Source organism: Oreochromis niloticus, linkage group LG23, assembly GCF_001858045.2.
Source record: "Oreochromis niloticus isolate F11D_XX linkage group LG23, O_niloticus_UMD_NMBU, whole genome shotgun sequence".
NCBI classification, from domain to species: domain Eukaryota; kingdom Metazoa; phylum Chordata; class Actinopteri; order Cichliformes; family Cichlidae; genus Oreochromis; species Oreochromis niloticus.
Window position 1 is genome coordinate 2,427,456 of NC_031986.2, and position 16,903 is coordinate 2,444,358.

Here is a 16,903-nt window from a genome sequence, read left to right on the forward strand (position 1 = left end):
TACACACTAAGGTACTAAGGTGGGCCAGATTTTCTAACCAAAAAAAAATTTTTTCCCTGGCTCAGACATGCAAAAGTTAAACACGACCATACACTAATTGCAAATTAAACACAGTGATTTTGAATTGTGATGTGATGGTAAAATAAATATTTGTCAGTCTAAACTGGGTTAAATCTACGGGGTTAATGATGGGGAGGAGACAGAGAGAGACTGAGTACAGCTACAGAACCCACTTTCTGAAACGGACCCTGCTCACCATTCACCGACAATTCTGAGCTAACAAGTTGCATGTTATTCTTGGATGCGCTTGCAGGACCGGATTTAAAATAGCATGACAAACATATCATACCTGTTAAAGCCAAACAGTATCATCTACGTAGCCCGAAGAACATTTGCTAATAAGATGAAGTTAGCTAAGTCAGCTGTCTCATCGTAGCAAAAAAAAAAAAACAAAAGCACCACCTACCGTTCTTTATGCAACTTCAAATGTCGGACAAAGTTGGAAGTTGTTCCATCTCCGTCTGTGATTCTCTTCTTGCATGTTTTGCATATTGCATTTCGTTTTTTGTTGACTACTTCGTAGTTTATGTACCCGAAAGAAATTACTCTTGGAAGCATTTTTGGCTCGAGCGTTTTTGTTCTTGTTTTTTTCAAATCTGGTTAATTTGATTGGCTGTGCTACAGCCCACGCTCACATACATACGGAGTGTGGTAAGAATGAATGAATGAATAAAGTGAATTAATGGTCCGCACTTTTTATATAATATGTATGTTAAATTTTAGATTTGGGTAAAATATCAAGTCTTTTCAAGTAAACAGGTTCAAGTCCAATTCAAGTCCCAAGTCACTGGTGTAAAAGTCCAAGTCAAGTCACAAGTCTTACAACCTTTTTTCAAGTCAAGTCTAAAGTCATAAAATTAATGACTCGAGTCTGACTCGAGTCCAAGTCATGTGACTCGAGTCCACACCTCTGGTATTTTCATATAGTAAAATGTTCTGCAAAACAAACTAAGGTATTGTAACTTTGTGTTAATCAAATGATGATGAAAATACTCTGTAGTTCTGTTAAGAAGAATAAACAGGTTACATTGTCGTATTATGGTGAGTTTGAAGTTCTGTGTTGAACCGGTTTACAGTGGTTGAGGCGTTCATGGCCAGTGTCAGATCAAGTTTTGCAGATATTAGTTTGTATTAAGTTGGTGATACTTACTCCCTAAATTCAGTATTCATACTACCTGTACACTGTCCAGTATTCAATTCAATTCAATTCAATTCAATTCAATTTTATTTATATAGCGCCAAATCACAACAAAAGTCGCCTCAAGGCGCTTTATATTGTACAGTAGATAGCACAATAATAAATACAGAGAAAAACCCAACAATCATATGACCCCCTATGAGCAAGCACTTTGGCGACAGTGGGAAGGAAAAACTCCCTTTTAACAGGAAGAAACCTCTGACAGAACCAGGCTCAGGGAGGGGCGGGGCCATCTGCTGCGACCGGTTGGGGTGAAAGAAGGAAAACAGGATAAAGACATGCTGTGGAAGAGAGACAGAAATTAATAATAGATATGATTCGATGCAGAGAGGTCTATTAACACATAGTGAGTGAGAAAGGTGACTGGAAAGGAAAAACTCAATGCATCATGGGAATCCCCGGCAGCCTACGTCTATTGCAGCATAACTAAGGGAGGATTCAGGGTCACCTGGTCCAGCCCTAACTATATGCTTTAGCAAAAAGGAAAGTTTTAAGCCTAATCTTGAAAGTAGAGATAGTGTCTGTCTCCCGAATCCAAACTGGAAGCTGGTTCCACAGAAGAGGGGCCTGAAAACTGAAGGCTCTGCCTCCCATTCTACTTTTAAATACTCTAGGGACAGCAAGTAGGCCTGCAGAGCGAGAGCGAAGTGCTCTAATAGGGTGATATGGCACTACAAGGTCATTAAGATAAGATGGGGCCTGATTATTTAAGACCTTGTGTCATGATCCTGAGTCTGTGACTCAGTGATTTTGTGTTTGGGGTATTTATTGTTATTATTTGTGGGCTGTTTTGGGATGGTTTGTGTTTTGGGATTTTTAGATACTGGGTTTCTGGGTTTGTGCTCCCTCTGTTGGTCCCTGGTGTTAGTGTTCCCCTGTCTCGTCAGGTTAATCAGGTCCAGCTGTGTCTCCCACCTGTATGTGATTGCCCAGTGTCCCTCTGTGTATTTATAGTGTGTGTTTCCCTCAGTTCCTCGTCGCGTCGTCTGTGTTCATTCCCTATGTTTCTCTACGTCTCCCTGTTCTGCTGTCCTCATCTGCCATCTCTGAGTTTCTCCCGCTGACCTTATGTTCCAGATTTGTTTGTTAGTTTCACCCAGTTTAGGTTTATGTTCAGTCCTGCCCTCACTTCTGTTATCTTTACTGTAAATAAACCTCCACTCGCATCTCCATCACCGTCTGCATCTTGGGTCCTCATTTATTCATCACACGACTGCTGCCCCAGTCGTGACACCTTGTATGTGAGGAGCAGGATTTTGAATTCAATTCTGGATTTAACAGGAAGCCAATGAAGGGAAGCCAAAACAGGAGAAATCTGCTCTCTCTTCCTAGTCCCTGTCAGGACTCTTGCTGCAGCATTTTGGATTAGCTGAAGGCTTTTCAGCAGGTTTTTAGGACATCCTGATAATAATGAATTACAGTAGTCCAGCCTGGAAGTAATAAATGCATGAACTAGTTTTTCAGCATCACTCTGAGACAGGATATTTCTAATTTTAGAGATGTTGCGCAAATGGAAGAAAGCAGTCTTACATATTTGTTTAATATGTGTGTTGAAGGACATGTCCTGGTCAAAAATGACTCCAAGGTTCCTCACAGCATTACTGGAGGCCAAGGTAATGCCATCCAGAGTAAGAATCTGGTTAGATACCATATTTCTAAGATTTTCAGGGCCGAGTACAATAACCTCAGTTTGATCTGAATTAAGAAGCAGAAAGTTAGCGGCCATCCAGGTCTTTATGTCTTTAAGACATTCCTGCAGTTTAACTAATTGGTGTGTGTTACCTGGCTTCATGGATAGATAGAGCTGCGTGTCATCTGCATAGCAGTGAAAATTTATGCTATGTCTTCTAATGATGCTGCCTAGGGGAAGCATGTATAATGTAAATAGAATTGGTCCTAGCACTGAACCCTGTGGAACACCATAATTGACCTTAGTGGGTGAAGAGGACTCTCCATTTACTTGAACAAATTGGAGTCTATTAGATAGATATGATACAAACCACTGCAGTGCAGTACCTGTAATACCTACAGCATGTTCTAATCGCTCTAATAGGATATTATGGTCAACAGTATCGAACGCAGCACTGAGGTCTAGCAGGACAAGCACAGAGATGAGTCCACTGTCAGAGGTCATAAGAAGATCATTTGTAACCTTCACTAAAGCTGTTTCTGTGCTGTGATGAGCTCTGAAACCTGACTGAAACTCTTCAGATAAGCCATTCCTCTGCAGATGATCTGTTAGCTGTTTGACAATTACTCTTTCAAGGATTTTTGATATGAAAGGAAGGTTGGAGATTGGCCTATAATTAGCTAAGACAGCTGGGTCTAGAGATGCTTTTTAAGTAAAGGTTTAACTACAGCCAGCTTGAAGGCCTGTGGTACATAGCCGATTATTAGAGATAGGTTGATCATATTTAAGATTGAAGAATTAATTAATGGCAGGACTTCTTTGAGCAGTTTTGTAGGAATGGGGTCTAAAAGACACGTTGATGGTTTGGAGGAAGTAATTATTGAAGTTAACTCAGAAAGATCAATTGAAGAAAAAGAGTCTAACTTAACATCAATGGTACTAAAAGTAGCTGTAGATAATATTACATCTGTGGGATGATTATTGGTAATTTTTTCTCTAATGATAAAAATTTTATTTGTGAAGAAGTTCATGAAGTCATTACTAGTTAACGTTAAAGGGATTGTTGGCTCAGTAGAGCTCTGACTTTTTGTCAGCCTGGCTACAGTGCTGAAGAGAAACCTGGGGTTGTTCTTATTTTCTTCAATCAGTGACGAATAGTAAGATGTTCTGGCTTTGCGGAGGGCTTTCTTATAAAGCAGCAAACTATTTCTCCAGGCTAAATGATGATCCTCTAAATTTGTGACACGCCATTTCCTCTCCAGCTTACAAGTTATCTGCTTTAGGCTACGTGTTTGAGAATTATACCACGGAGTCAGGTACTTCTGATTTGAGACCTTAGTTTTCACAGGAGCTACAGTATCCAGAGTCGTACGTAGTGAGGAGGTAAAATTATTAACAAGATAATCGACCTCTGTTGGAGTAGCGTTCAGATAGCTGCTCTGCTCTATGTTGGTACAGAGCATTGAAGATGATAACAGTGGGTGGATTATATTCTTAAACTTAGTTACAGCACTTTCAGAAAGACATCTGCTTTGATAAAGTCTACTCTCCACTGCTGTGTAATCAATTATTGTAAATGTAAATGTTATCAGGAAATAATCAGACAGCAGAGGGTTTTCAGGAAACACTGTTTGTCTGATTCAACAACAACAACAACAATAATAATAATAATAACAATAATAATAATAATAATTTATTTGAGAGTGTTGATGCGGAAGTATAAAAAAAGGTCATAGTTGCGCCATGTCTCTGTGGATCTAGAGAAAGCATATGCTAGGGTGCCAATAGAGGAACTGTCGAGGTAATTGAAAGAGGATTTCACGATCCTGGGTCTTTTGACCCAGCGTTTTGAGTTTTAGTTTATTTTGATGTTTATGGTTTATGTTTAAGTTCATTGGGTTTTCTAAGTTAATTTGTTTATTAGTTTGCCCTTATATTTTCAATCCCTGTGTTAAGTCTCCCTTGTCCTTTATGTGTTTCATGTCTGCATGTCTTTTGTTGTCAAGTTCATGTTCTCACGTCTGCGTTTCATTATGTTACCTATTTTATTTTGAAGAGGCTCTGTGGTCCTGTGTTCTGTGTTTAGCTTTACGTTTTCCCTGTGACATCGTTATGCTCATTTGTTTCAGCTGTCTCCCCATGTGTTTCTGCTTCCCTCATTATCCTCCTGTGTGTATTAAGTCTGTGTGTTTTCAGTCATTCCTTGTCAGGTCGTCTGCTTTGTTCACGTCATGCATCCAGTTTTTTTTCCATGTCTCCATGCCAGGTCCCACGTGCAAGGTTTCTTCATGCTTTAATCTTAGTTCACCCAGTTTAGTTTATTGTTTATCTCCAAAAGTTGAATCTGTTCATCTGGACGTAGCGTTTTGTGGGAGAAACGTTTCGTCACTCATCCAAGTGACTTCTTCAGTCTCAGCTGACTGCAGGTTTCCCCAAACCTGCAGTCCAGTGGACACTCTTTCAATGATGAGGATGTACACATCCTGGACAGGGAAGAACACTGGTTTGAGTCAAGGAGGCCATTTACGTGAAAAGGGAAAGACCATCTCTGAATCGAGGAGGGGGCCTAAGGGTACATCTTTCGCCATCTTACAATGCTGTGATTGCAGCCATTCCCCAACTCTCTGTGAATGGTACTCATGGCCATTGATCAGTGTTCTTTGATCAGTGGGTTTTGGTCAGTGATTGTTGATCAATGGTCATGGGAATTTGCATAATTATGATTAAGGAACTGACCTCACAGCCCATTGTTCCTTCAGTGGGCTGGTTTCAGTCATTATGCAAATGTACTATTTATAAGGTTTGGGGAAACCTGCAGTCAGCTGAGACTGAAGAAGTCACTTGGATGAGTGACGAAACGTTTCTCCCACAAAACGCTACGTCCAGATGAACAGATTCAACTTTTGGAGATTTACTTTCCTGGATGATTGAGAATGCATCAAGAAGTTTATTGTTTAGTTTCACCTTTGCCTTGTTTTTTGTACTTCTTTGCCAGCCTTAATAAACGGCTCATTTTTTGTTATTCCACATCATGTTTCACATTCTGTTTTGGTCTGCATTTGAGTCCTTTTTCACAATACATACAGTCTGCCTCAGCCAGACTGTGACAGAGGAATTGGAAGTCAGGAGTGGCAGAGAGTATGAGGATAGTAGTGAGGTGTGGAGTAAGAGTGACTTGTTTAGGGGGGGTTTGGGGGTGGGATTACATCAGGTATTCGCTTTGAGCCCCTTAACTATCTGTGGTTAGAATCATAACCTATGGCAAGCCAAAAGCTGATCCTATTCTTTTGCTTTTATTAAAAATGTTTTTTGAATTTCTGCCAATGAGGAAACAAGGAAAACACTCTTCTAACTGACACAGATCACAATCTATTTTTTTTAAAAACAAACTACATTTTCTTTTCTTTTTTTCAAAATATAAGAGTAGAGTAAGGTTAGTTATCATCTTTGATGACCTCAAAGGGTTAATAAGTGTGTTGTTTAAAATCCCTTTCTTGAAACAAATAGAATGTGGTCTGTTATGAAAAGAGAGACACATGAATGGAAGTAAAAGAATAATACGTAAGTAAAAAGTGTCCATACAGGGTTGGAATGCAGCACAGTGAAGAATTCAGGGCTGGTGAGGAACTTGGCGCTAGGGGACTGAAGCAGCAGGGTTAGGCGAGACCTGGGACTGGACTGTGGCAAATTGCTGTCCCTACGTAGCTCTGCAAAATATACCAGAATCGTCAAAATAAAAAAAAGAAAATCACAGGGGAAGAACATGGATCAGGATTTTGTGCCGTGTAGAAGGGGCTACCTGGGAATGAGGGCTGCATATCAGTCTCATCAGCTGAGAGCTCATTGGGTAGCTGCTCTTCTGGTCTACTGTCGTTGGTCATTGTCCTACGTATACTTTGATACCTGCAAATTTATGTGTACAGTAACAATTAATGATAATGTTACTAAAAACAAAAAAATGGGTAGTGGCAAATTCATCTCCATTTTTAACTGAAACTTTGGATGAAGATCTAGTTTGCAAATCTTCATGTATATATGTTTGTTTTCTGACCTGCGATTTAGCTGTTCCATCTGCTGTATGGAGTTAGACCTCTGAAGCGTTTGTGGGGCTGGGGGTGCGGTTGGACGTTGCCATGTTGTTGTTCTGTTCACGTGGTCCACATAAAAGATGCGACCATGGCTGTCTATGCGAGCCTCCCAATCTGGATCACACACAGTGCAACAGAAGAACACATATAGTAGTTGTTTTTCACGTAAGAATATAGAGGTTTCTAAACTAAGGTTTTATTAACAAAATGATACAGTAGATTATATATAATTATAATCATGTATGTGTATGTGTATATATATATATATATATATATATATATGTGTGTGTGTGTGTATATATACATAACTGAATGTCTGGCTTATGGGTTTATTACAAATTACAATGCCTGTCTAGCATTTAAAGATAGGGTTGCAAATTCCAATTCGGTAGCAAATTCCACATCTGAAAAATAGTAACACAAATTTGTCTCAACTTGTCTATTCATACATACATGTAATTGGAAAGGCCTATTACAGTATTTTCCGCACTATAAGGTGCACTTAAAATCCTTTAATTTTCTCAAAAATCAACAGTGAGCCTTATGTATGAATTCTGGTTGTGCTTACTGACCTCGAACCGATTTTATGTGGTACACGGCGCTCAAATATCTGTCAAAAAATGTTTTAGTGGACTTCTGGTGTGATGGTGGCAAAAGTAGCAGCATAAACAGGAGCTCCTGCATCGATAGCTAAAATAATCCGCAATTCAAGAATATAATCCATTAAAAGTGACTTTCCCCTCAAGAATAATGAGCGGAGATAAAAAAAAAAGAAGAAGGGACGAGCCCCAGGCCGAAGCTTAGAAACGCGACTTGAGAGGAAGACATACGAAACACGCTCCGAGCAGGAGGGCGAGAAGATGGCGGAGGAGGCCTCAACATCAGCGTTAGGCTCCCTCAGACAGGTGGTGAGTGAAGTAGTGGCGGAGGGCATGCAAGACCTTAAGGCAGAGATGAAGAAGGAGCTATCGCTCGTAAGAACAAGTTTGAAAGAGGACATGAAAGCCCAAATGAGCGAGTTAACACACGAGATAAACCAACAGGTTACCGCCGCCACAAGCAGGATTGAGGAGGTGGGGAAACATCTGGAAGAAATGGAAAGAAACATGGTAGGGAAGGAGAAATGGGACATTGGAGCGAGGGATGCCATTGTTCAGCTGCTGGATAAGCAGAGGCAGCTCCAAGAGAAGGATACGGATTTGGAGGGGCGCTCACACCGTAATAACATACGGATATATGGCATCCCTGAGAACATAGAAGGCACCTCTATGCTAAGGTATGTGGAAAGCATGATGATGTCGGAGTTGGGGGACGGTGTGGACTTGGGCAGCGAGAAGAACCTAGGGATAGAGAGAGCTCACCGGCCGCTGGGAGCGCAGCCGCCGCCGGGGGCGCCCCCCGATCAACGGTGGTGCGCTTCTTAAAGTTCAATATTAAAGAACAAATCCTACGCGCTGCATGGAAGAAGCCTGTATATATAAAGGAGAAGGGGATTTTCTTTGATCACGACTATGCCGAAAACATACAAATGAAGAGAAAAGAGTATGGCCCGGTTAAAAAAGTACTTAAAGAAAACGCCATCCGGTTCCAGACCCCGCTTGCCAAAACGCGGGTTCATTTTGACTCGGGAATGGTCCTATACAATAGCGCGGAGGAAGCTGCGGCGGATCTAAGAAGACGCGGATACACAGTGGGACCGGTGGCCACAAGAAAGCCCAAAGGCATTACGGCGGAGATGATCAGCAGTATGCTACCGACGAGCGTGGTTGGGCCGCGACGTGCCGGGAATACAGCTGATCTACGCGGGAGCGCACGGGAAAAGCTGAAGGTTTTCCAGCGCACGGAGGACGTCGGTATGGAGGAGTAACACCCACTGCCCCGCCCAGCCCGTTTCGCTGTTAAGATGAACATGGAACGACAGGTGCACCGGGCTGCTGATATAGGGGTATATGGTTGGATGGCCTCCTCCCCTGGCCGTGATGGAACTTGGGACGTCGATCCCCCTTTGATCATGGAGTGGTGAGGGTCCGATGCAGGTGACTCACATGTTTTTTGTTTTTGTTTTTTAGTTTCCCTTTTTCTTTTAAAATAGGAAACGAGAGGGGCCCCACACTGTGGCATTTCCCCCCAGACTGAGAGGAGAGAAAAAAACCTCTCTCATGGAAGACCTGGTTTGTTTGGTTAAGACAAGTTCTGTCTTTGTTCATGTGTGTTTATTATGTGTTCTGAGGGCTGGGAGTATTGCTACAGTATTGTTGGTGCAGGAAAATAAGTTGGAAATATATAGAATGTATGCGGTATTATAAGGTACTGTCTTTGAATGTAAATGGTATAAAGAATCCCATTAAGAGGAGTAAGATAGTTTCAAAGCTAAAAAGGGAATAAATTGATATTGCGTTTCTGCAAGAAATGCATCTATCAAAGGAGGAACACAAGAAGTGGAAGAGAATGGGGTTCAAAAATATTTATTATGCCTCACATAGATCTGGGAAAAAAAGAGGAGTGGCCATTCTGATACCGAACAAGCTTGGTTTTGAGTTTACGGGAGAACATAAAGATAAAGAGGGAAGATTTGTGTTGGTGAAAGGGAAAATGGAACAGGAAGATGTCACGCTGTGTAATATATATGCACCCCCTGGTAGTAGTACAGGGTTCTTTAAGGAGATATTCAGTCTTATTGCCGCAGAAAGTGTTGGAACATGTATATGTGCGGGAGATTTCAATTTACTTCTCCATCCAAAATGGGATACAACTAGCCGAGACCGGAGGGGAACTAAATTAGAGAAACAAGTAAAAACAATGTTATCTGAGTTGGGGCTTATAGATATATGGAGATATTTACACAAAAATGAACGCAAATTTACATTTTATTCAGCGAGACATGATATGCACTCGAGGATTGATTATTTTTTTACTTTTAGTAAAGATCTCCACAGAGTGAAGGATTGTATAATAGGACAGAGAGATTTATCTGATCATTCGGGACTAACTATGAAGATTGGGTTTAAAGCTAGCCCCAGAAACACCTTATGGAGGCTTAACACAGGTCTATTAAATAATGACTCGTTTAAAAGAGAAATGGGACAGGAGTTAAAAACATATTTAGAACTCAATGACAATGGAACAGTTAATGCTACAATTTTATGGGATGCGGCTAAGGCATACCTTAGGGGTAAAATTATTGCAAAATGTGCAGTCCTAAAGAAGGTGAGAGCAAAGAAGCTGTCAGATTTGCAGGAAAATTTGGGAAAATTGGAACAACTGCACGCCGTTACAAGGTGCCCCCAGGTATTGGAGCAGATGAGGCCGGTTAAACAGGAGATCCACAAAATTTTAAGTGAGGAAATTGAAAAGAAATTAAAATATAATAGACAATGGTGTTATGAGGCAGGACCCAAAGCTGCTAGGCTATTATCATGGAGACTCAGATGGCAACAACAGGAGAACACTATTCATAAAGTTCGAAATTTAAAAACAAATAAGATAACTAATAAAGTCGAAGAAATTCAGAGAGCATTTGAAGAATATTACACTGAGCTATACACACAACCGGATAAAGCAGATGAGCATAAGATTCAGAATTTCTTATCCAGCTTAGATCTACCATTTATAGGTAAGCAGCAGAATGAAAAACTCATCAGAGAAATATCAGCAGAAGAAATTAACATTGGGATCTCAAAACTCAAGACTTTCAAAGCTCCAGGATGTGATGGATTCCCACCAGAGTGGTATAGGCAGATGAGGGAACCCTTAATCCCACTATTAAAGGCCTCTTTCAATTACACTCTCAGTGGGGGGGCGCTCCCACCATCGTGGCGGGAGGCGTATCTCTCTGTCATACCAAAAGCAGGGAAGGATAAAACTGACCCCAGAGGTTATAGACCTATTAGCGTGTTAAATATAGACTATAAACTATTTGCCGCGATTTTGGCTAAGAGGTTAAGTACATTGATGCCCACGCTGATTGAGGAGGATCAAACAGGCTTCATTGGTAACAGACAAACACACGATAATATCAGAAGGGCCATTCATATTATTGACCAGATACTTAAAGGGAAAACTGGAACAGTTCTCATTGGGCTTGATGCAGAAAAGGCATACAATACGGTCGGGTGGGAATTTCTGTTTCATGTGTTAAAGAGATTTGGGCTATGTGACAGGTTTATTCAATGTATAAGAATGATTTATATGTCTCCAACAGCGAGGATCAAAGTTAACGGCAGCCTCTCAAATCGGATAATACTACAACGTGGCTGTAGGCAGGGCTGCCCATTGAGCCCGCTGCTCTTTAGCCTTTTCATTGAACCGTTGGCTCAATGCATCAGGGAAGAGACTCGATTGGAGGGTGTTACAACGGGGAACGTGGAAAATAAAATTTGCTTGTATGCAGACGACATGCTGGTAGCGCTAGGAAACCCGGAAGAGGGAATCCCTCTGCTTATGGAAATGCTGGAAGAATATGGCAGACTGTCTGGTTATAGACTAAACATTCAAAAAACTCAAATCTTGACATTCTTTTTTAACCCCTCAAGACAATTGGTAGCTAAATGTAGATTCGGATGGCATCAATCTCAAATGGAGTACTTGGGGATCCTGCTGACAAAAGACCTTGCATTGTTATATGAAGTTAATTATAATCGGGTGAACAAGAAGATATATGAAGATCTGGAGAGGTGGGGTCTGCTCCACCTCGATCTGGGCAGCAGAGTTAGAGCGATAAAGATAAATATCCTCCCAAAGCTGCTATATTTGTTTGCAGCACTTCCAGTGGAGGTTCCAGCAAAACAATTTAGGGAGTGGGATATGGATTGCTCAAGATTCATATGGGGAAATAAAAGGCCGAGAGTGAGATATGCAACATTGCAGCTGCCTGGTGAGTGGGGGGGCATGGCCCTACCGTGCTTTGAGGATTACTATCTGGCAGCCCAGATCAGACCTCTAGTGTGCTGGTGTAACTCTAAGTATGAGGCAAAATGGAAGGACATTGAGCTTTCCTTGATGGATTTCCCAATACAGTCTGTTCTGGGGTCTCTTGAGAGTTTGCCACAGGCGTATCAGATGCAAAATTTCTGTGTAAGTTTTTCCCTGAAAAAATGGGCAGATGTGATTAAAATTTTTGGTCTTAATAGGGAAATAGGGTTGCTGGGATGGCCAGCATATCTCCCACGCTTCCTTCCAGCATTGTTAGACCATAAATTTAGGGAGTGGTCCAGGCATGGAATCACTACAATCTGTATGATAGTTAAGCATGGGGAGGTGATAAATTTTGAGGACATGTGTCAGATTTACGAGATCAGCAGGGAAGATTTTTATCGTTACCTACAGGTTCGGAGCTTCTTCCAGAAGGAAGTTAGAATCCCTGATGCAGATGTTAGTGGGGTGATCCAAATATTTATGGATGCTTATGGTGAGAACATTATAAGAGGCACTATAGGCAAAGTGTATAGAAGTTTTATAGCTATGAAAAAGACCTCAACAAGATATGTCAGTCATCGATGGGAAAAAGAAGCAGGTATAACTATCTCAGAGGAAGATTGGTCGCAGATGTGGAAGAATGTGTTATCTACCACAAATTCTTTAACATGGCGAGATTTTGGATGGAAGAATTTAATTAGATTCTTCATCACACCAAAGCAGAAATCCAAAATAAGTGGTTCAGGCGCTTCATGCTGGAGGGAGTGCGGGGAGGTCGCTGCAGGTTGCTTCCATGTCTTCTGGTCATGCCCTAAACTGAAGACCTTTTGGGAGGAGATTAAACAACTGGTGTTGGATGTGCTGGAAGTAACACTGGACTTCTCCTTTAGTACCATGTACCTTGGGAATATCCCTGAGGATATAAATAAAAGAGACTCATACTTACTGAAAATAATTATGGTTGCATGCAAAAAGGCAATTACTAAATGTTGGTTACAGACAAGCCCCCCCACACGGAAGCTGGTCATAGACATTATTAACACAATTCATCATATGGAACTGATTACCTTCTCACTGCGGCTGCAGAAGGAGAAAGGAGAGAGACTTTGGGAAAGATGGGATCGTTATACGTCAAGAGACTAGAATCTGATACCTCTGTGATGCAGAGGGACAGCTGCAAATTTGTTTGAATGGAACATGCACCTGTGTAATATGTAATATATGAAAGTAAAACGAGGCGATGTGTATTTTGGACTATGTGAACATATGTGAATGTGTTGGTTTCCCTTGCCCTCTTTAGTTCTATATGTAAAATAAGATGAAAATCAATAAAGAGAAAGTATTTTAAAAAAATGTTTTAGTACGACTTTGGTAAGCTATGAAGCCGCACCGCTTGATGGATTGTCAGAGCATTACGGCTACCGTAATCAGGAGCCTCGCGGAATAATCTGGGTGCGCTTCAGGTCCCAAAGTCAAACGAACACTGCAGCATCACTGAGAGTTAAAAACTGTCTAAATTCTTTCATCTTTAATAAAATGATCAGCGTTGCTGCTTTACCAGGTGTAACAATTAAGTTTAACATCCAGGCATCCATGAAAATAGAATTTATTACATTTAACTGAGTTAGAAGTTAGCAGGAAGTTAGCTCGCTAGTTTCCACCTAAACATGATATAGCATGTTCTGACTGAGAGATTTCTGAAAAATTAAGACGTACAGCTCTGCTATCACTTCCAATATAAATGAAGACAGAAAACTAAACAGCAGTGACGTTTGTAGGGTTACTGAAGTTGGGCTAGCTGGTATATAATGATGTACTACGTGATCGCTAGCTACACAGCTATGTTAGCATAACATAAACACAGTGAAGCTGGAGGATGAACGCTAACTTTTTTCCACTCGTTAACGTGAGGGTTCCCGATGGTTAGGGATAAATCACAATGCAGGATGCTGTAAACGGACCAAACTTCAGTCAGGAGAACAACTGACATAATTCATCCACAATACAAGGTTAGTCATTAATATATTGCAATAACATGGGAATAGAGCAGCTGCGAGAGAATTCAACATTAATGAATCAATGGTACAGAAGTGGAGGAAGCAAGAAGAATGGGTTGAGTAAAGTTTGACTGATCTGACTGTTTTGTTTCGCTTCATGCACCTTATAATCCAGTGCGCCTTATGGTCCGAAAAATACGGTATCTGAATTCCTTATGACAGCTCCTGTGCTATATCTTAATAGTTCCTCATACTGCTTTATCCAGAAGACTTTTAAGAACCCTAGTACCGTATGCATAAACCCTGACTGCTATACACAACCTTCAAACTTGAAGGTATCTGATAAAGGAAATATGTGTATCCGGTTTCTGTATTGCTGTGTATCCTGTATTGTGTACTTTAATGTTATTTAAAACATATACAGACATATACACACACACACTCACCAGGGGGCAGTGGTTCATCTACTCTCTGGTAGCGACTGATGTCATGGCGAACAGATGGCAGGGAGTGAACAGACTGGTGGCCATTGACCTGTGTTGTGGCACCTGGATAAAAACACATAAACAAGCACATAAAAAATTAAAGCATCAAAATGAATATAAGAAATCCAAAAAAGTACATTTTTTATAGTCATGGTTCATAACAGCTCTGCTATTTAATATAATCCAATAACATCAAAAGGTTAAATAAACACAGTTGTTCCCTTTAAAGCCATTTTTTATTTGTTTTGAATTAAGTGCCATTACAGTCTTGATGCATGCTCAATCATCCAGGTAAGTAAATCTCCAAAGGTTGACTCTGTTCATCTGGACGTTTTCAGTGGGAGAAACATTTCATCACTCATCCAGGTGACTTCTTCAGTCTCAGCTGACTGCAGGTTTCCCCAATCTTATAAACAGGACATTTGCACTACAGTCTTTCATTAATACTTCCTGATCGCTCGGTTAGGATTTTTTAAACAAGGTTATTCATCTTGCGCTGGACTGGACCCCAAATGGCACAGCCATACCAGGCTTGGCACAGAGAAAAACCTATTGACACTTGAAGCACCCATCTGTAGGCAAAGAGCTGAAAGGGGGGTCGGGGGGTCACTGGTCACCAGTCTGCCCTCCTTTGTGTCTTTACAAATTTCCTGCGCATGAATCTCAGGATTTTGTTGAAATGTTTAATAAGCCTATCCATGCACTGCATGAAAAGTTTAATTTTTGTCAGTGAGCAACACTGTAAGCTGCTATGGAATTACGAGTTAATGACTCTATACAAAGATTTTGAGGCAATAGAAGAGAGCTTAGTGTGTAAATGAATAAATATCATGATAGTATGCAAGGGCCAACACAGACACACACACACACACACACACACAATTACACACACACAGAAACACAATTAAAGTAACACTGTGAAAACATCAGATCGCTACAAGAGAAAACATATTGGGTTCCGGTTGAGTGAACGCTGGCATGCCTGGCTGCTGCTGCTCACCGGTTACTGTTATTATTTTTATTATAATTTCTTCAGATGCTGACAACAATTTGAATCGAGTATCGAAGGCGCAACCCTGTTTTGACATGTTTCTGCAATATTTGCGGGTTTCTATTGCTTGCGCTGCAGCTGTCAGCTGTTTGTTCGGTCCTGAGAAGGGATATGTTACTGTTATTTTATCACTGCATTAGAATTATATAATAATAATATAATAATATAATAACTCTACTCCACTGCAATCGGGAAATATAAAATATTTAGGTATTAATGTTTCTCCCAAGCTTGCAGATCTAACTAAATTAAACCATATCCCACTTTTAAAGAAAGTAGAAGGTGATCTGGCTAGGTGGAAATGTCTACCCATATCACTCATGGGAAGGGTTGCCGCTATAAAAATGATGGTATTACCAAAAATAAATTATTTATTCTCAATGATCCCAACTAAACCGCCGCAAGATTGGTTCAGATCTCTAGATTCATATATGTCCAAATTCCTTTGGAAAAATAAGCCCCCACGTATAAGCTTAAAAACATTACAAAAGACCAAGGATAAAGGAGGATTAGAACTACCTAACTTTCAGCACTACTTCTTAGCCAACAGGCTTCAGTTTATCTCAGGATGGCAAAAACATACCCTCTTAGATGAACCTTGGCTAGATGTAGAACAAGCACTTTGCAATAATCTAGAGATTTCAAATCTACCATTTATTAGCTCAAACATCCAACGACATGAATGCTTCAAAAGCATCAACATCAGCTCTTCTCTGACAGCATGGTGGGAGTTTCTGAAGCTGACAGAGTCTTCATTAATCCCATGCAAACGTACACCTATCTGGAACAACCCTGACATATTACAAAACAATAATATGATAAACTTTTCAGATTGGAGTGGTAAAGGAATCAAATATTTAGAACATATACTAGAAGGAACAGAATTTATTTCATTTGACAGACTAGTTACACAATACGGGATCAGCAAGAAAAGATTTTTAGAATATCAGCAAATTAAATCCATAGTAAAAAAGAGATTTAAACCAGGTCAAGATGAACTACAAACACCACCAAGTGTGGTTCAATTTCTGACTCTTAAAACCCCCAAATTACTGTCCAAAATATACAGAATGCTTTCTAAAATAGATGAATCAATATCACTTCCTATTGCAAAATGGGAAGCGGATTTATCAGTTAACTTAGACCAAAACTTCTGGTCTCAGATTTGCTCAAAAACCTTTCATCTAATTAGAAATCCCAGTCTTCAATTAATTCAATACAAAATACTACATAGAGTGCACTATACAGGTCATCGGATGTTCAAGATGGGCTTTACATCTACCAACAACTGCTCACACTGCCAAACCAATTCACCGGACAATTATATCCACGCTCTTTGGTTCTGTCCACCAGTTCAGAAGTTTTGGCGTGAGATATGTGAAGACTTATCAAAGTGTCTGAAATGTAACATTCCAACTTCCCCTTTAGTGTGTTTGTTGGGCAGCTTAGATAATGTCACTACGGAAAAGAATATAGCCCA

General features: G+C 40.5%; 1 protein-coding gene across 2 annotated transcripts in view; it reads right to left on the bottom strand.

The window, feature by feature from the left end:
- Positions 1-16,903, bottom strand: part of LOC100699956 (E3 ubiquitin-protein ligase HECW2) — a 91,511-nt gene that overhangs the window by 25,849 nt on the left and 48,759 nt on the right. For both annotated transcript variants that reach the window (XM_013277246.3, XM_025902819.1), the window contains 4 exons: positions 14,334-14,435; positions 6,940-7,090; positions 6,688-6,791; positions 6,471-6,595 (listed from right to left, as the gene is read on the bottom strand). In XM_013277246.3, coding sequence (XP_013132700.2) covers positions 6,471-6,595; positions 6,688-6,791; positions 6,940-7,090; positions 14,334-14,435 — 482 coding nt within the window. The remainder of the gene's footprint in view (positions 1-6,470; positions 6,596-6,687; positions 6,792-6,939; positions 7,091-14,333; positions 14,436-16,903) is intronic.